Source organism: Microtus oregoni, unplaced genomic scaffold (genome assembly GCF_018167655.1).
Source record: "Microtus oregoni isolate MIOR12 unplaced genomic scaffold, Mior012 000062F_ref0000492, whole genome shotgun sequence".
NCBI lineage: Eukaryota > Metazoa > Chordata > Mammalia > Rodentia > Cricetidae > Microtus > Microtus oregoni.
Window position 1 is genome coordinate 10,941,852 of NW_024543872.1, and position 20,552 is coordinate 10,962,403.

General features: G+C 45.4%; 2 protein-coding genes across 2 annotated transcripts; both read left to right on the forward strand.

The window, feature by feature from the left end:
- The first annotated feature begins 2,503 nt into the window (after positions 1-2,503).
- LOC121439708 (quinone oxidoreductase PIG3-like) lies at positions 2,504-10,433 on the forward strand. The gene is made up of 6 exons (XM_041640297.1): positions 2,504-2,713; positions 3,322-3,504; positions 6,470-6,737; positions 7,890-8,099; positions 9,344-9,540; positions 10,142-10,433. The coding sequence occupies exons 2-6, from the start codon at positions 3,367-3,369 to the stop codon at positions 10,322-10,324; spliced, it is 996 nt and encodes a 331-aa protein (XP_041496231.1). The 5' UTR covers positions 2,504-2,713; positions 3,322-3,366; the 3' UTR covers positions 10,325-10,433.
- Positions 10,434-10,757: 324 nt separating this feature from the next.
- On the forward strand, positions 10,758-18,964 carry LOC121439715 (splicing factor 3B subunit 6). The gene is made up of 4 exons (XM_041640309.1): positions 10,758-11,025; positions 13,656-13,774; positions 18,427-18,565; positions 18,698-18,964. The coding sequence occupies exons 1-4, from the start codon at positions 10,996-10,998 to the stop codon at positions 18,785-18,787; spliced, it is 378 nt and encodes a 125-aa protein (XP_041496243.1). The 5' UTR covers positions 10,758-10,995; the 3' UTR covers positions 18,788-18,964.
- Positions 18,965-20,552: the final 1,588 nt, after the last annotated feature.

A 20,552-nucleotide genomic window follows, 5' to 3' on the forward strand; every position in this document is an offset into this window, starting at 1 on the left:
GATTTTCATATCTCAAAACAAACTGAAGTTTCCGAAAATATAATGCCAGGTGCAAATACCTGATTCATGAGGCACCAAGGTTTTCCCAGTTTCCTCTAAACCAAGTTCTGCATAGGCTTTGTATCCATGGGAGACTCTCAGACAAGATTCACTAGGACAACAAAAGTATCTGTAACACAAAGGATGGATTAGACGCTGAGTTAAAACTCCCCAGCTAGGCCAGTTGTACATAGCCCAGTGGGGTTCCATGGCTAGTGGAGGTTGCTTGCTGTCCCTCTGGCTCCAGGTCAGCGGGACATGATGCCACATTGCCCTTGAACTGATGGTCCCGTGTCATCCTCTAGAGTAGCTCAAGGTATAAGCAAGAGATGTCTATATATTCTCCTAATCTGCTGATGCCCCAATAAGTCCCTAGGGGCGAGGGCATCTGATAATGTCTGAAGACAGTTGTTATAGACACCACTGAGTATGTCAGGATGCTAAACTTCATATAATGCAAAGGACAGTCTCCCACAACAAAGAAAAAATTGCCTTCTCTCTCTCTCTCTCTCTCTCTCTCTCTCTCTCTCTCTCTCTCTGTCTTTGAAGTCAGGGTTTCATTGTAACTTTGGAGCCTGTTCTGGAACTTGCTCTTGTAGATCAGGCTGGCCTCAAAGTCACAGAGATCCACCTGCCTCTGCCTCCTGAGGGCTGGGATTAAAGATGTGTGCCACCTCTGCCCAGCTAGAATTGCCTATTCCTAAACATCAATTGTATCAAAGTCAAGAAATCCTGATGCAGATGTGAGAAGCCCCCTTTTGAGTTGTTGGTCAGGGTTGTCCAAAAGATTCACAAAACATTCAAGACTATTGTTACTGCCTTTGGTTGCCTCCCAGAGGTAGAGGGTAAATCCCTATTGCCGAACACACCATGTCCACTCAGACACTGGACCCAGAGTATCCTGAGCTGGAATTGATCCAAATGCCTCCCCCCTGAGGACTAAGATTCATGGTCATACTGTTATGCCCAGATCCATGAAGTTCCCCCAAAACAACAAGGAGACCGAATCCCATACGTAAAAGCAAAGAGTCTTTACAAGTTCGCAAACTCGGTCTCTCCATGTGTCTGACATATTGGGATAATCGGCGAGCCCTGAGCTCAGTTGAGGTTGGGTTTTTATAGTGACAAAGGTAGGGGTGAGGGATTTCTAAGGTTCAGGACCCCTGATTGGCTGACATCTGTCTAGGGGTTTTCTGGCGAATCCATGCTGGCAGATAATCCTATCTACAACGGGTTGAAACATCAGAAATTTCCTTTGGATGGTCTGTTCCTGTGTGGTCCCTGGGTGGTCTCAGTTTATGGTCTTTCTTGCCTTAGGGAAAACTACTGAGACTCAGGCCTCTATTAAGCTTATCATGGCTGGGTCCTACACTTACAAGCTTCCAACAGAGGGAAGCCGCCAACAGTTCTACCCAGCCGTGACACCTGTGAAGCACAATGACCAGTGTGGCATCAAACCCCTACCAGTGCCACCGTGGCACAAATGGTGACAAACAGCTCTGTAACTGGACTGAAGACCCGCTCAGCAAGGGGTTAATCACCCCTGCTGCTGGAAACCTAGCCAACTAATGAAGTCAGATCTCCGAGGAGGATTTCCAAGCTCCACCTAACTAAATCAGCAAAACCCCTCACTCTGCTCTAAACATGTGTCTTATACCCACAGATAAGTGTAGTTCTCTCCCTTCATCAAGGAAACTTCGCTCTGCAATAGATGGGGACCATTACAGAAAAACCCAAGCAATCAAAGCACAGAGTTGTGGAGCCCAGTCCCGGTGGATTTATGTACACCCCACCTCGAAGCTCTGTAGCCTGAACAGAGGAGAGCCTGGCTTGATTGGAAAATGGATGGCTCTGGGTCTCAGGTTGTGGCTGAGCCTAAGTCATCTGGAAAGAGGGAAGTTCTGCCTCCTATAATGACAACTGGAACAGCTTCCATGTCCCCTAAATTGAGGAAAGTAATACCCAAACTGCCATTTTAAAGGGTGTATTGGCATTTCATTTGAATTTTAATAAATAAAACTTGTCTGAGGATCAGAAAGGTAAAACAGTCACACTGGTCAGCCTTAGAGACCAGGCAGGAATGACACACACACACACTAGTTTGCACAGAAATCAGGCGATAGTGGTGCTTAATCCCAGAACGAGAGAGGATTATAAAATGGGAGGAGACAGCTCTCACAGACAGTCTCATTCTGAGGTTTCCTGGAGGTGGGATCACCATTTTCAGACTAAGGTTGAGGTAAGAGCCAGTGGCTGACTGCTTTGTTTTTCTGGTCTTCAGGTTGAACCCCAATATCTGTCTTTTATTAATCTTGCTTCAAAAGGGTAAAAAGGACAACAGTTTGGGTTGGCTTCCTTCAGTTAGTCCCACCCCTTGGACCTCTCAGAGTTCAGAGTCCGGTGGCAGCTGAGGGCGGGCCCTTGGCTCTGGGGTGTGGTCACCAGCACCCAAAGGAGCCAAGACGGGCAGTACCTGCTAAACAAGCTTAGTTAAGTTATTCCCATGGCCTGAAGGGGCCTGTCGACAGGACTGGGGATTCCAACCCTGAAACAGGGTAATCTGTTGCAGCCCTTCAGTGTTTCCAGCCCTGGGCAGTGTTTCAAAGTGTGTCATCCAGGACCAAGAGCCTGTGGAGGGATTGCAGGGTCCTGGGAGACAGGATCCAGGATCTGGGTGAGCAGCCATCTGCAGTGGGTGCTGCACAGGGGTGTTGCTGTAACTTTAAAAAATGCTGCATAGAGAACCATGCAACAAGATTCACATAGGAGGTTTATTGGAAGAGGAGAGAAAAGGGCAGAATAGAGGGCAGAGAGTAGGGGGCAGAGGCTGGTCCCTGGGGACAAGAGAAAAAGAGAGAGGGAGAGAGGGGATGTGGAGAGAGAGAGAAAAAGAGAGAGAGGAGATGGGAGTTGGGCAGGCCCAGCCCCCCCCTTTTTTTTTGCAGAGAAAGTGGTTATTTATTTAGTGGGTTATGGAAGGGAAGGGGGGAAGGGGAGAGGGAGGAAGAAGGGGGACGAGGAGAGAGAGGTAGAGAGGGAAAGAAAGAGAGAGAGAGAGAGAGAGAGAGAGAAAGGAGCCACAGCAGCAGCCACTTACTTCCTCCAAAGAGAGATGGAAAGGAAGAAATCAGGCCCACCTTTTAAAAGGGAAAGCAGCAAATGTGCACAGGAGCTGCTCTCAGTGGCTGCAGCTGAGGACGGATCCTGTCAGGACCCCAGGGGCAGGCCAGGGCAGGCTCTTGAATGCTAGCTAACAGGTGTCCCTACCCCTTTTCCCTTCAGAGCCCGGGCTTTCTGCCTGCTGCCCACCCAGTGTACCCAGACAGCATGCTGGCAGTGTACTTTGACCAGCCAGGTGGACCAGAAAATCTCTACCTCAAGGAGGTGGCCAAGCCGAGCCCAGGAGAGGGTGAAGTCCTCCTGAAGGTGGCAGCCAGTGCCCTGAACAGGGCTGACTTACTCCAGGTACCCAAGGGTTCCACCAAGCAGTGCAGGGTGGGCTCCAGGGCTCAATCTCTGTCTTCAGTGAACTGACCAGATAGAAAAAGCAGGGACTGGGGTGTTGCCCACAACACCCATTAGAACAGCTGTCCTGGGGGTTCTGAGGCCCAAAGCTAAGTGGCCACTTTGTTCCTGTAAGTGAGGGGCTGTGCCGAGGGTGTAGCTCACTGGGCGAGCCTTTGCCTAACATGCTCCAAGCCCTGGGTGATCCTCCACAGCAAAAACAGGGGTGTTTGCAAAGCACAGCCCACTATGTGTTCCCTCATCATCTTCCTGGGCATCCCGGAAAGGGGCAGGGAAGTACCATTTGTTGACACAGGAGGGTGGGGTGGGGGGGGGACAGCTGCCCCTAAAAACTCGACAGACAAGCCTATTTATATTTTACAGATAAAGGAAGACCTAGAACAAAGTTAGACATGGTCCCTTCACAGTCTTAATGACTTAATCTAGACTGCTGTGCCCTTGGAACCCAAACTGAAAAAAAAGTGCTTGTTAATTAAACTTTGGTTAGGATTTTTCTCTTATAGGCCTTGAATTTTACCCAGTTAATTCTAAAGCCTAGTTAGAGTATTACCCTTTTTTAAACAGACTCTTTTGAAAATAGGCTGGCTTCCAGGTAACCCAGGAACAGCCAAGGAAGCAAACTGACCCAATGCGGTCTGATTAATAAATTACAATGTAAATAACCTCTCACCCATACTCCTGTAAGTAACCCAAACAAACTGACTGGCTTGGAAAAGAAAAGTTACAGTCCAACCAAAAGAGGGAATGCTAATGGGCAACTTTTATTTATTTGTTGTTTTAATTTTTCACTTTAAAATTGTTTTAATAATTTTAATGATAATAATAAAATAAATAATAAAAATAGAAGTAAAAAAATGGTTTTAACCCTACACAGACCAGGATGGTCTCATACTTGAGATCGTCCCAACTCGGTCTCCAGAATGTTCACCACTGATGTAGCCTACAATTTTAATAATGAATGATCCCAGCACTGTGGAGGCTGAGGCTGGAGGATTGCCTCAAGTTTGAGGCCAGCCTAGGCTTCAAAGAAAGAACTTACGGTGGTGGTGGGTTGGTGGGTAAACCAACAACTAGAAAAATGAAATGAAGTAGGGCCAAAGACGTAACTGTGGTAGAAGATTTGCTTAACATGCTCAAGGTCCTCGGCACCACAAAAACAAACACGCGAAAGGTAGCAGATTATACAAGGAAGGGTAAGGCACAGTTCAGTCGCAGGCTGTGGGTTTGATACTTTCTACCGCAGCCTCCTTCACAGTTGAGCTGGCTGGGGTCAACCAGAACTGTGCACCAGGGGTGAGGACGGTGACTCTGTTGGTGAACCGTGGTAGAACAAGCACGAGGACCTGAGCTTGGTCGGCCAGGCCAATAATTAAAACCCAGGTGTGCGGACTGGAGAGCTGGCTCAGCGGTTAAGAGCCCTGGCTGCTCTCCCAGAGGACCTGGGCTCTTCCAGAGGACCTGGGTTCGATTCCGAGCACCCACATGGAGTTACTGTCTGTAACTCCAGTTCCAGGGAATCTGGCACCCTCCCGTAGACATAAATGCAGGCAAAATTCACATAAAGTAACCTTAAAAATAAAGGTGTGTGTGTGCGCACCTGTCATCCCAGAAACAGGAGAAACCCCCAGAGATAGGAGAATCCATGGAGCTTGCTGGCCAGCCAGTCTAGTTGAACAAGTAACTCTAAGCGTCAAATATAAGGTGGCAAGCACTCAGTATTGACCTCTGGATTCCATATGCATCCTACACACATATGTGCGTGTACACCCCCCCCCACACACACATACACACACAGAAAGAAATGGGTATCAGAATCAACTGGTGAACTTTTTAAAATGAACATGTCGGGACCAGGCAATTGTAGTCTGAAAGGGTTCTGATGTAAAACCCCATTTATGTCCTTGTGGTCTAAAGCATTTGAGACCCAGGGTAAGTACAGTTTGTCATTCAATAAATTACAATGATGGTGAAAATTCCACGGTTTTGTTCCCAGTCTCTTTAATAATTTACTTTGCAATCTTGGACAAACCATTTCCCCACCCTGGTCTCTTCCTTTCTTTCTTCCTTTGTACAGGACTTGGATAAACTAACTAGCTGAGGACTCTATCAGTTGTGGTACTCACTGCTATTTGTCACCTGAAGCCTTTAATTTACATAAACCAAGCCATTTCCCTCTCCTTTTTCCTGACTTACAAAACTGGACTTCCCTGAGTGGTGGTAGCATACACCTTTAATCCCAGCACTCAGAAGACAGAGGCAGGCTAATCTCTGGGACTTTGTGGCCAGCCTAGTCTACAGAGTGAATTCCGGGACTGCCATGGCTATACAGAGAAACCCTGTCTTGAAAAACCAAAAAAAAAAAAAACCCAAAAATAAATAAAAAAAACAAAACCCAAACTGGAACTGGACTTCATGGTTGGAGGGAGTGAGCCACTCATCATTGGCACTCATTGGTTCCTAGCTGCTCGGCCCCAAAATAACCACACAGAAACTGTATTAATTAAACCACTGCTTGACCCATTAGCTCTAACTTCTTATTTGCTAACTCTTACATCTTAATTTAACCCATCTCCATTAATCTGTGCATCATCACGAGGTCGTGGCCTACCAGCAAAGTTTCAGCATTCTGTCTCCAGGCGGCTCCGTGGCTTCTCCTGACTCTGCCCTTCTTTCTCCCAGCAAACAGTCTAGCTTTCCTCACTGAGTTCTGTTCTTCCCTGCCATAGGCTCAAAGCAGCTCTTTATTCCTTAACCAATAGAAGTAACACACAGACAGAAGGCCCTCACACATCACTTCATCCTGACTTTTCTCTGAGAAGAGGAAGAGCTGTTAGAGGTCCAGGGATGCGGCACACACAGGTTTCCGGTGACCACCTCCCTGATGCATACGCCTCTCTTTCTGCAGAGACTGGGCCAGTATGACCCGCCCCCAGGGGCCAGTAGCATTTTAGGACTTGAAGCATCGGGACATGTGGCTGAGCTGGGGCCTGGCTGCAAGGGACACTGGAAGACTGGGGATTTGGCCATGGCTTTGCTCCCTGGTGGAGGACAAGCTCAGTATGTCACTGTCCATGAAGATCTTCTTATGCCTATCCCAAAAGGACTGACCCTGTCTCAAGCCGCAGCCATCCCAGAGGCCTGGATTACTGCCTTTCAGCTCTTACATCTGGCAGGTGAGGATGCCTGCTGCTAACTTCACACAGCAGGCCTCACCCCCTACGGAGCCAACCTCCCTAAACCTCAGCAGACCTCTGGGATACCCTCTCCAAACCCCAGCAGCCCTCTAGGACACCCAGCACCAACCAGCCTACCCCACCTTTCTGTATCAGGTCATCAAACCATGTTAAAATGGCTTGATACAGGGGCGGTGAGAACTATGGGTAGCAGATGGGAGGTCTATGAATATCTTAACACAAGACCTGGAAGCAATATGCACCTCAAATCATGCAGGCTTCTCTTTGGGGCCCAGGGCAATAGAAGAGGCAGACTAGGGGTGTATCTCAGTGGTAGATCATTTTCCTAGCATGTTCAGGGGCCTGCATTTGATCCTCAACTTTGAAAAAAAAAGGAAAGAAGAGAAAAAAAGGAAGAAATACAGCCATAGAATTTGGGAGAATAGCTCTCTCTCTATCAGCAATTGAAGTCTGAGGTGGGAAAACCTGATGTAAGCAGGGGTGGCTTTTTAGGAACAAAACGACCTGGGCTGTGGTAGACAAAATAAGCATCAAGGCAGACCAAGAAAATCTCAAAGGGAGGGCAGCCACTGCTCTCAGAGATGAGGGATGGTTGCTGTCCTTAGTAAAAGATGAGGTTTGGTAGATCGAAGGCCTTGAATGCCAGGCTGTTTGGACTCAGTGCAAAACCAAAAAGTCACTTCCCATTTTGAGAAAAAAAAATATGCTAAAGAAAGCTCCATTTGGAGTGGAAGAGTCTGGTGTCTATGTGCAACACTTGAGTCAGTAAGACCACCTAAAGGCAGATTCAGACTGAAGGAGGACTGGCTTCAGGTAATGACAACGGGCAATGGGGGCTTCTCTTGCTTTAAAAAGTATGTACGTAGATACACGCATTGGGTGTTAGTTCGCATTTCAAACAGAGATAATAGATGTGGCTACCAATAGTTTTGTAACTAAAGTCCATTTCCCCCTTGATCAGAGACAGTAAGAGAAAAGAGAAAGGAGAGAAAGACACATACAGAGAGAACTGTCAATGTATTCCTTCAGAAAACAAGTTATTTGGCATTTGATCCAAGAGTTGGGCGATGAGGATAGGCTATTTCTATAGTTGGACAGAAGGGATAACAGCGTCTGTACTCTCCATCACAGGCCATGTTCAAGTTGGAGATTATGTGCTGATCCATGCAGGATCGAGCGGTGTGGGCACAGCTGCCATCCAGCTGACTCGGAAGGCTGGCGCTATTCCTCTGGTCACAGCTGGCTCCCCGCACAAACTTCAAATGGCCGAAAATCTTGGGGCTGCTGCTGGATTCAATTACAGAGAAGATTTTTCTGAAGCAACACTGAGATTCACTAAAGGTAACTCACTCAGCAGATATAAAAAAATGGTTAAATGAAACCTTCATCTCCATGGTTGCTGAAAGAACTGTAGCTGCCCTGGACAAACTGGTGTGTTCTGGTGTTTGATTACTAGAGACTAGCACCCAGCACGGGGCTTCTAAGATTATTTCAGTGTTGTTCATATCCATGCAGGGCTAGAACTCCACCATCAAGAGCTACATCCCTAACCCACAATGTGTATTCTTGTAAGTGACATGGTTCATACATGTTTAGAAACTGCATAATCACACAGAGTTGTTCTAGAATTATCCAGGGCCCATTCTTCCAAAACAGCCACTCGATAGCGAGGTAACAGGAAGCCTGCAGCCCAGACTAATGAGATGGTCAAAGTTGGGTTGGGGTGAGAACCCCATAAGCAGGCAGGCAGGCAGGTGTGTGCGCGCGCATATGTGCGTATGCCAAATCTGGATTTTTTTTTTTTGAAGACAGGGTTTCATATATCCAGGCTGGCCTCAAACTCACTATAGCTAAGAATGACCTTGAACCTCTGATTCTCCCGTTTTTATCTTCCCAGTGCTGGGATTACAGATATATGCCACCTTATCTGGTTTATGTGATTCTGGGGACCAAGTCCAGGGTTTTATGCACGTTAGGCAGACACCACCAATTGAGCTACAACATAGCTCAAATCTGACTTTTTCCTCCCATTCATCTTTTTCTGTTTTCTTGTGGGTAGAAAAGGAAAGACGAGAACAAAGTTAGCAAGCTATGACTGATACCCAGGGCAGACTTTCTAATTTAGATGTGGACAAGCATCTGCTCTGTGGCCTGGAGTAGATTTCCTCTTTTCTACTCTTACTCAGCCTGAATGCTGGTGGGACTATATTACTTGGGTGAGGGGGGGAGTGAGGTGAGATACCAGGTCTAGGATGAGGTGGGGACTGGGGACTGGGGACTCAAATGATGCACTATATTACAATGCTGTTATAGAGTAATTCCATTTACAACAATATTTCTATGGCCAACGTTTTTAGTCCCACCTGTACATGTATTAACTTGTTATTTTGAGGCAAGTTCTCACCATGTACCCTAGGTCAGCCTCGAGCTTGATCCTCCTGCCTCCTCCTCCAAGTGCTGCAATTACAGGCGTGCATTGCCACACCTATATTTATTTTTACCCACATTCCCACAGATACACCATGAAATCGTATTTGTACCAATTCTTGTGTCTAACATTACTATCAATCTTTCCCCTTTGGAAGGCGTTGGAGTTGATATTATTCTAGACTGCGTAGGTGGATCCTATTGGGAGAAGAATGTCAACTGCCTTGCTCTTGACGGCCGCTGGATTCTCTATGGTTTAATAGGAGGCGCTGATGTTAATGGGCCCCTGTTTTCAAAACTGCTTTTTAAGCGAGGCAGTCTGATCACCAGCTTGTTGCGACCTAGGGATATCAAGGTGAGTGGGAGAAGAGTCTGTCACCCAGAAAAATGTTGTACAGACCCAGTCATAGGGAAAGCCCATAAAGAAACCTGCTATCTTGTGGACAGATGTGTCAGAGAAATATTCAGATTAGCCAGCAGAAACCTCCGGCATATCCATCTCATGCTACACACACACACACACACACACACACACACACACACACACACTCTTTCCATCAGGATGAACAAAACAGTCGAGGCTTTGTTTTCAGGGTAGATCTCTTCTCAGTGTACTAAGAAAGTCTACTAGGTAAATAAGCTTACACCTTCAACAAATTTCTGTTCCTTAAAGTCCTCTGTAGCATTCTAGCAGGCGCCAGCTTTAGGAATGTTATTTCATCAGTTTCGCACCCCATGGGGAAGATAAGGCTTGAGCAACCCTTTGTATCGACACTATGTAAGTCTGTCAGTTACACTAGGGTTTTACTGTATCTTACCTGATACAGATTGAGGTTGCTCGTTTCAAAGCATGCTCTTTCATATGGGAAGTGAAGGGGTGTGCTGTTTCAGATGCTCAGACAGGATGGGGCATGGCAGGGTAGGGCCTCTCTTCAGGTTGATGTTCTTTTCCTTAGTACAAGCAAGCGCTGGTGAAAACTTTCACGGAGCAGATTCTGCCCTACTTCTCCGAGGACTGCCCCCAACGTCTGCTGCCGGTGGTGGATAGGGTCTACCAGGCGATTGATATTCGAGCGGCCCACGAGTACATGGAGGCTAACAAGAACGTGGGCAAAATCGTCTTGGAGCTGCCCCAGTGAAGGAGGACTCCGGAGCAAACTTGGGAGTGGCTTCTACTCCCAGGACCGCCCCTGTAAAGCTGGTGTAACGAAATAAAAGAGGAAATGTGCAGAAAAAGGGAGGTGTGCTTTCTGTCGGTGACCCAACACGAAGACGTGGGGAGGGGGGAGTCCGGACTATCAGACGGACGGGCAACCCGAGATCCAGGCCCAGCACTACCGCTCTGGGTAAGGATCAGATTCAGAAACTTGTAGGATGCTCTAAGCACGCTGCGAGCGCGCCACGCCCACCTCCGCGTCCGTCCGCAGCGCCTCGCCGCAGCCCATGGGGCGGGCTCCTCAAATAGACCCCGCCCCGCCCCTCGGTCCTCCAGCCCCGCCCCTTCAAACAGGAACACCTCCCTCCCCGTAGCCTTCGCTCCGCCCCTTCCTGTCCGCTCTCCGGAAGCGTCTTGGAGCTCGCCTTTTCGTCTTCCGGTCTGAGAACGCACGCAGTAGTTTGGTCTGGAACATCTTTTCGAGGACGTCGACACGGCTTAGTTTGAGGCGCGGGCTTCCCGGCAGCGCTGTGACAGCTTCCGGCGCTGCCTGGCTGTGGGTACTCTGTGTCTGGCGCCCTGTCGCCCTCGACGGCAACCGAGCTTTAGAGACACTCAGAGGAATCCCACGGTTACCTCCCACAGCTCGCCAAGATGGCGATGCAAGCGGCCAAGAGGGCGAATGTGAGTACCCGCTTTCCGCGCGGGTGGGGAACGATCGCGGGGCTTGACTGTGGCAGCGTGGGGCGGGGGGAGCGTTCTTGTCCTCCGCCCACAGGCGGGGAAACCCGTGGCCTGTTCGGTCAGAGGAGTGTTTCCCCTGGTCTTATCCTCCGGGGTGCTTTCCTTGAGCGACTTTTCGCCCCCGCCCCTATTGAGAGCCCTCTGGTATCACTGACAGCGTAAAATCTACAATCTCTGCTGCTGCTTGACCTCACCAGGATCAGGCGTTAGGACCTCCTGAGTCTAACAAGTCGATAGCACAGTCGTTCTCAGTAACTCAGTACTCAGTTCACTACCAGCCTGGGATTTTTCTCTCACGTAGAACTCTCTTATCAATATTTAAGCACCTGCCGTGTCTCTGGTTTTACAGATGGGAAGCAGTTCTTCAGTTGTATTTGTTTAACACCTACTATGTGCCACACGCCAGTGTTAAGTGTTGGGGACACAACAGTGGATTAAATAAAAACTCATTCTTATGTCCTACTGTTGGCAGCGAGTGAAGTGTTGCCAACATCTTTAAGAAAAAAATAGAGAGTAGGCAACGGTTAAAACTTTTAGAATTACACCTACACAAAGACAGATAATTGACCATTGGGTATGCTGATGAAGATTTTGCCTACCTTGATCATTTGAATCATTTCGATGAATGAAAACTTGGTTCCTATAGGGTGAAAAGATGGTGGGAATTAAGAAAAAGAAAACTGCAAAGAGTTGGTCCTCTGAGTTTTCTTTCTTTTTTCTTTTGTTTTGAGACAGTGTTTCCCGTGTTGCTTTGGAGCCTGTCCTAGAACTCGCGCCACCACTGCCCAGCATGGATTTTCTTTTTAGAGAAATTGAATTGTTCTAAAGATACTTAAAGTACATTTTATATGCAAACAAGAATGCACCAATAGAATGGGAGAAACCTGATAAAAGAAGAAAGATGTATTAAGTTCAGGATTAAATCTGGAAATGTGGCTCAGTGGTAGTCCCTGAATTGGATTCCAAGCACCTCAAACTACAACAGAAAACGAAAATAATTAAAGAAGTGATTTTGAGTGGATGAGTGGTTGGTATAGCAGTAGAAGAAAAATGGAATGGATATAGATGAATATATAATACCATTTGGTCATATCCTGGGTTGGCAGGGAAGAGTATACAGCCCTTTCAAATTCTACAGGGCATGATGATGGTGAGGTTTTAGGAGAGAGAAGAGTGTTTTGAAGAGCAAGAAAGCAGATTTATTAAGAGAAATATATTTCTGTCTTGCAGTTTTTGATTATAAAACTGGGGAGGGTCTTTATCATCACTACTCATTTGACGCTAGGGAATAAAGCTTTTTTTAATTTATATTTATTATTGTATTGTGTGTGTATGTGTCACACATAATTGACTATATTAGCAAAGAGTAGCTATGCGTTATCAGTGTGGAATAAGGAACGTGAAGAGTGATGGTTATATAGCGTGAAAAGGAACAAACTATGGGACAATTTTTTTTTTCTTTTTTTGGAAACAGGGTTTCTCTAGCTTTGTCCTGGAACTCTCTCTGTAGACCAGGCTGGCCTCGAACTCACAGAGATTTATTTGCCTGTCTCTATCTCCCCAGTGTTGGGATTAAAGGCGTGCGCCACCGCCTGGCTGGGACAATATTTTAATGTGAAGGATTGTGAAGAAGTAGAGGTGTTGGGAGGAAATGGAGTATGGAGGAGGAACAAGAGTCAGGCACCTCAGAGTTTGAGAAGTGAACACTGGAACCTTAGTAGAATCACTTTCAGCAGACTGCTGGGTGGTAACTAGGTCTGGTTGTCTAAGAAATAAAGAATATGAGTTGGTGAGTAGAGATGTCCCTCTTCTACTTGACTGAAAAAGAACAAAGCAAGATAAAGTAGAAAGTCAGGGAAGCCAGACACCTTGTCTGCTCTTCAAGGTGTCTCTCCAATACCTAGCCCACTGTGCACACTAAAAAGGCAGTTAGTGGGGCTGGAGAGATGGCTCAGTGGTTAAGAGCATTGCCTGCTCTTCCAAAGGTCCTGAGTTCAATTCCCAGCAACCACATGGTGGCTCACAACCATCTGTAATGAGGTCTGGTGCCCTCTTCTGGCCTGCAGACATACACATAGACAGAATATTGTATACATAATAAATAAATATTTTTTTTTTTTTAAAAGGCAGTTAGTAACTATTTGAGAGTAAGTGAAGAGGACTCTAATGTTCCGTTTCCTGTGGGCATTGGGAGGACCAGGTTGGCTGCTCACGTAAGGACTAGAAACTGGTTGCTAGGGAAAGCCTGAAAGAACAAGAGAGTAGTTATTGACGCAAGTTCTTAAGACATAAGAAAACTTATGAGTGGGAATTTACCCTCTTTTCTGTCCCAGGGGAATGAAGGAGACTGAAGTGGGAAATACTTGTTAAATTGGAGAGGCCAAAAGCCTGTTTCAGTTCCTGCTTAGAGTATCCCTCTATGTGGTGCTCTGATGTTTTTTGAAGAATATAACCACTTTGAATAGCATCAGATTATAGTTCTTATTCTTGGCGTCTTATTTTACATCATTGAGTTCTTCTTAATAACAGCACTGCTCCTTCAGTATAATGACACATATTTCTCATTTTAGATTCGCCTCCCACCTGAAGTAAATCGAATTTTATATATAAGGAATTTGCCATATAAAATCACAGCGGAAGAAATGTATGATATATTTGGGAAATATGGACCTATTCGTCAAATCAGAGTGTAAGTCTTTTTTTTTTTTTTTTTGAGACAGGGCTTCTCTGTAGCTTTGGTGCCTGTCCTGGAACTAGCTCTTGTAGACCAGTCTGGCCTCAGACTCACGGAGATCCGCCTGCCTCTGCCTTTTGAGTGCCGGGATTAAAGGCGTGCTCCACCACTGCAGAGTATAAGTCTTACTGAGACTTGAAATGTCCCTTATAGAGAATGGTTGCCTAATCTCTAATTTCAGATTTGTGGCTGGCAGCAAGACTGCTGGGTAGAATGTAGTGATGTGTCTGTTTCATAGTGAGACTACCAAGGCCCATGGTAAAAGACCTTTCTAGTACCATGGAGTGTTTAGTGATAAAATCTTTTAACCCTGAACTGAACTGTTAAACTAGCTATACAGTTTCTCTGTGTGTGTGTGTGTGTGTGTGTGTGTGTGTGTCCTGCATGTATACCCACACACCAGAAGAGGGCATCAGATCTCATTACTGATGGTTGTGAGCCCTCATGTGGTTGCTGGGAATTGAACTCAGGACCTCTGGAAGAGCAGCCAGTGCTCTTAACCTCTGAGCCATCTCTCCAGCCCTATATATGAGATTTTTTGAAGTGAGCATAGAGCTGCAGTGCCTATAATCTCAGCACTTCAGAGGTGGAGTCAAGAGTTCAAGGTCATTTTCATTTATCCAGTGATTTTGAGGTCAGTTTGGACTTCTTAAGACTCTATCTCAAAACAAGCAAATTTTATTTTTTCTTTTTATAACCTGAGAACCCCTTGTTGGCTTTAGGACTATGAGAGCCAAAGACTTTGCTTTTGAATGATCTCCATCTCTCCTAGAAATAAACTGATTACTGGAAATACGTCATCATTAACAGCTGAATGAAGGTGAAAACTAAGTACTGTAGAACAGCTGTTCTTTTAGAAGGTCTCGGTCCTCTGAGCAACTGGACTTCCTACAGGATACATTTTGTCTATATTTTAAGGGATTTGAGAACTCCAGGTTCTTCTAAGTACCAAGAATAATATGTAGATATCCTCTGATTTGGGAACCAGGAAACAAGAGTCTACCATTAAAGCTGCCAGGCTTTTTGGGTTTTTCTAATCTTGGTAGTGGTTGTTGTTTTTGCTTGTTTGGTTGGTTGAGGTTTTTTTTGGTTGTTATTTGAGATAGGGTTTCTTTATGTAACCCTGGATATCCTGGAACTCACTCTGTAGACCAGGCTGGCCTCAAATTCACAGAGATCTGCCTGCTTCTGCCTCCCAAATGCTGGAACTAAAGGCGAGCACCATCACTGCCAGGCCACCCTTTGGTTCTCAATGTGGAGGCAGTGTGATTAATTGACCAGATTGATTGTTAGACCTTGGTTAAGTTACTAACAGAGCATTTTCAAGTTCATTGAAACTGGGCAGAATGCTTCATCTATCTGGGCTTGAGTCCTCTATGAGAGACTTAGCTTGGATCGAATTATGCAATCTGTACTATCTTTGCAGTGTGCGTTAGTCACCAGTCTCCTTTGAACTTCTTCTATTCATTCCTTAGTTACTATGACTTAATAACTAAGTTACTGTAGCTTAGTTATCTTAGTTACTACTAAGGTCTAGTTAATATGTGATTGTGCTATTGCCCATGACCTTACTTGTATTCTTGGCAGGGTGAGTGCTTCCAGGCTTTGCGTTGATAGCATTTGTGCCTGATTCATAGTAACCATCCATATGTATATAATATTTATATTATATATAATATATTATATATATGCAAATGAATAGGGCTGGTAATACAGCCCAGTAGTAGAGTGTGAAGCACCTGAGTTCAATCTCCAATACCATAAAAAGAAAATAAGTGAATAAAATAGTAGTATGCCTATGATTAATATATGATGATGGCATTATAAAACTTACTGATAATACATAGTTGAGAGATGGTTAAGTTGAAGTTAAAGAACGTTGCTGAAAATGCAACAAAAGAATCAGTCGTGATGAAAGACACCTGTAATGGGAGCCGTTTTGAAGTCTTAGGCAGAAAGATTGCAAGTTTGAGGTCAGTCTGGGCAATAGAGTGTCTGGTAAAATAAATGTGGCCAGGGATACAGCAGGCCCACCATAGCTTGTGGCCTCTGCTTCCAAGCTTCTCCCTGGCTGCACCCCACAGCCCCCTGGCTCCTTATGTTCTTAACCTCAGGGAGGGCTTTGCAGAGAGACTTTCCACAAGCATCCAGTGAAATAGCTCTCCTCACTAATCTCTCCTTGCGTGGCTCCATGTGATTTGTGATTCATACTTTTTCTGTGATGTCTTTCTCTTGCTTGAACCTAGCTCTTTGAAGGAAGAAGTGATACTGACTCATTCACTGTTGGTTGTCCTGTCCGTCTTAGGGAGAATTCAGTGTGGCCTAAGAGCCTGGGCCTTAACTGTTCTTCTGTCCCTCGTTGTCATCAACCTCTGCTGCTACTTGGCACCAAGCATGGTGCTGGCAGTTTACCCAGTACTGATTTTCTTTTCTGTGTAACCCTGGCTGTCCGGGAACTTGCTCTGCAGACCAGGCTGACCTTGAACTTAGAACTTGTCTGCCTCTGCCTCCTGAGTGTTGGGGTTGAAGACCACCACATACACCAGCACACCCAGCTAGTACTGATGTTCTAGAACGGGGCTTTCTAAAAGCTAACTATGCTCACACACCAGGACAGCTGATCACTCAACTTGACATGTACTAGACATTTGGTACTGTGTATTCTTTAAAGCCTTTTAATATTGTTACCTTTTCTATTAAAATCACATATAAGGGATTTCTATCGAAACCTTTAATTGGAAGATGGCTCTAAATGTAAATACCCACACATAGACAGATACATATACACAGAAATCTCTTTTAAAAAAACATGTAATATAGGACAATGATACTGAGATCAATATGTGATGTAAAGTAGCTGAAGGGTAAATTGTGTGATGAGGTTTTTCATTTCTGTTTGTCAGCAGTCAGGAAAATGTTGCTGAGCTTAGTGTGTAATATATGGTACATTGTAAGTACATGCTTTTAAAAATTCAAATTATATATAGCCGTGCGATGGTGGTGCACGCCTTTAATCCCAGCACTTGGGAGGCAGAGGCAGGTGGATCTGTGTGAGTTCGAGACCAGCCTGGTCTACAGAGCTAGTTCCAGGACAGGAACCAAAGCCACAGAGAAACCCTGTCTCGAAAAACCAAAAAAAAAAAAATTCAAATTATAGTGTAGATTTCAGGGTATGAGGTTGATAATGAGGGACCCCTGAAATGGAGAATGTTTAAAAATCAGGCCAAAGGCTGGGTATATATAGCTCTGTAGTAGGACACTTGTCTAGTATGTGAAAGGACTCCAGTTTAATTCCTAGAAGTTAAAAAAAAAAAAAAAAGAATATGATTAGGCTTTGTCCCTACTGCAGTTCCTGAGATGAGGCGGGAGGAGAGGATGAATGTATGACAGAATTAATAGGAGAGAGGGAAGGCTTGTGAGCTGCCTCAAGCAGGTAAAGGCTCCACTGGGAACCCAGAGTAGTAAAGGTCATCCTCTGGCCTCCACGCCCACGCTGTGGCACGTGTTGCACCCTCCTATGTGTATATACACACAGTGATAATAGAGTCATGTTTTTAAATGGGAGGAAGTAGATCTCTGCCTCTCAGGTGTATGTTGCAAGGTACTGTGTAATAACATGTAGTATCATTTTGAGCTGGGTAGGGTGGTCTGTGCCTGGAATCAGCACTTAGAAGGCTAAAGTGAGTAGACTAAGTTTGGGGCCAGCCTAGACTGCATTTGGAGATCCTGTCTGGAAAAAAAAAGATAGGAAAAAAACTTACCTTTGCCCTTAAGGAAATGGAGACTCTTTTTTTTCCCCTTTTGGACAGTTCTCAACTTCCATACCTAATACAATCTTGAAAATGATTAGGCTGTTAATAGTTATGCCAAGAGAATAAAAATTATAAAATCTGTCTTCAGGTGGGACATGGTAATGCACTGGAGACATGCAGGAAGATGACAAGTTCAAGGCAGGTCAGCCTAGACCACATAGGGATCCCTTGTCTAAAACAGACAGTCATTCCCTGTGAGATCCAGGCAACTTAACAGGAGTTCATTCACGGGCACTGCACTCTGACCACACCCATCGCAGGCTCACTGTGTCTCACAGCTGTGTGCAGCACAGAGTGCTGACTCCTGCCTTTTGTTGTTGTTGGATTTTGAGATGGTCACTTAGTGTAACCACTCTGGCTAACTTGGAATTCACTATGTAGATTAAACTGGCTTGCGCGTGCGCTCTCTCTGTCTCTGTCTCTCTCTCTGGTTTTTTGAGACAGGGTTTCTCTGTGTAGTTTTAGAGCCTGTCCTAGAACTCACTCTGTAGACCAGGCTGGCCTTGAACTCATAGTGATCTGCCTGCTTCTGCCTCCTAAGTGCTGGGATCAAAGACGTGCACTACTGTGCCCCTAGGTACAATTTTGTGCTCATGCATATGCAGCTTCACTCTTAGTCCTTGAGATATTTCATTTCAAAACACATTAATTTAAAAAATTATAGGCATTAGGTAGTGGTGGCAAACACCTTTAATACCACCACTCAGTGCAAAATCAAATAAAACCCAGTTACAGGTTCAAAAAGACTGAAAATTGTCGATGCTTTGGTAAATGTGTCTTCTATCTGTCCTGCAGAGGAAATACCCCTGAGACCAGAGGAACAGCATATGTGGTCTATGAAGATATCTTTGATGCTAAGAATGCATGTGACCATCTATCGGGATTCAACGTGTGTAACAGATACCTCGTGGTTTTGTACTACAATGCTAACCGGGTGAGTACAGCCCATTCAGAGCGGCACTGGCTCTGGGAAGGGTGTGGTGGGGTTTCTCTTAGCTCGTGCCACTGGTGAACTCCTTTAGCTATAGTCAGCACCCATTAACTGTGGTGTTTGTCACACTTGCAGGCATTCCAGAAGATGGACACCAAGAAGAAGGAGGAGCAGCTGAAGCTTCTCAAGGAAAAGTATGGCATCAACACAGATCCCCCAAAATGAACTCGGGGATTTCACTCTGAATATGTCCATGTGTGGCCCCCCATTACCTTTTTTCTCTTTAGTGCATACTGAATATTGTAATTTTTTGTTTGAGACCTAGAATCCGAGAATGACGTGTTTGAAACTTATCTAAGCATTAGAATATATTATTTTAATAAACGAATAGCTTTTGTAAAACCTGTCGGTGTATTTTTTTGTTGTTGTTGTTGTTGGGGGTGGGGAGTTCGAGACAGGGTTTCTCTGTGTAGCCCTGTAGATCAGGCTGGTCTCAAACTCACAGAGATCCACCCACCTCTGCCTCCCAAGTACTGGGATTAAAGGTGTGTGCCACCACCGCCCGGTTTTTGGTTTTTTTCGAGACAGGGTTTCTCTGTAGTTTTGGAGCCTGTCCTGGAACTAGCTCTTGTAGACCAGGCTGGCCTCGAACTCACAGAGATCCACCCGCCTCTGCCTCCTGAGTGCTAGGATTAAGGGCATGCACCACCACCGCCTGGCTTGTTTATATTTATTTGTTGTGTATATATGTGTGCAAATGCACACGTGTAGGATCAGCATGACTGGTAGGAATTGCTTCTCTTTTTCCACCATGTGGGTATTGGAGATTGAACTCAGGCTTAATAGCAAATGTCTTTACCAAAACCAGTGCCATCAAAGGAACTTGTAGACTTTTGTCTTTTTTGTTTTGTTTTTTTGAGACAGTGTCTCTCCATGTAAACCATGCTGGCCTCCAAATCATATATCCGCCTGTCTCTGCCTCCCAAGTGCAGGGATTAAAGGTGTGCGCCACCACATGCCAGACTTGTCATTTTTAGTAACAGCCTGCTGAGGAAGCATGAGGACACCAAAGCCAGGAAAAGCTGGTATAGTGTACAGCTGTAATCCCAGCACTTGGGAAGCTGAAGCAGGATCACCATGAGTTTAAGACCTTCCTAGGCTATGTAGTAAATTCTGGGCCAGTCTCAGCCTGGGTTACAGAGTAAGGCCCTATCTCAAAAGACAAAGGCAGACATGAGAGGACTTCCAAGAGCCTCAAAGAGCCAGACAGCTGCCAGTGTGGCAGCCCTTGTCCTTACAGCAGAGGTCTCACTGAGGTGATGGCTTAGAGAACAGTGGCTTTTGGGGAGGCAGCTTGTTAGAAATTTGAGAGCACTGTTTAGGTACCTGGCCAAGACTGAACTTACTACGTAGCTTTTCCATTATTAACTATATATATATATTTTGGACTTAGCTCACAAGGTGGCTTTGCCATATATAAAATGTTTAATCTCAAGAGTTTGTGTGACATGGGAGGAGTGTAATAATTGTCATATTCATTGTAGCTTGGCAGCTTGTGGGAAGACAGCTATAAATTTGCTTTTATAGTTCAGGCACAGGCCAAATGGAGAAGTGTGGACTGATGGTTGTGTAAACCCAGAATCTAGAGTTGCTTTGAAGTCCACACAGACTGACTAGTATTGACAGACAAAGGTATCTCCTACTTCTAAATGCAAGACTTACAGCTGTCATTACTTTTAAGAAAACAGGCTACTTTCTAGTTTTTGTAGTGTCTTTTCAGAGCTCACTCAGGAATGATTTATTACGTCTTGAGTAACTTTTGAAAGCACTGTAAGAAGGAATCCCCTTTTTTGTTGTTTTGTTTTTTTTCAAGATTGTCTCTCTGTTTATTAGCCCTGGCTGTCTGGGAACCCACTCTGTAGGCCAGGGTGGCCTCAAACTCAGAGGTCCGCCTGCCTCTATGTCCTGAGTCCTGGGATTAAAGGCGTGT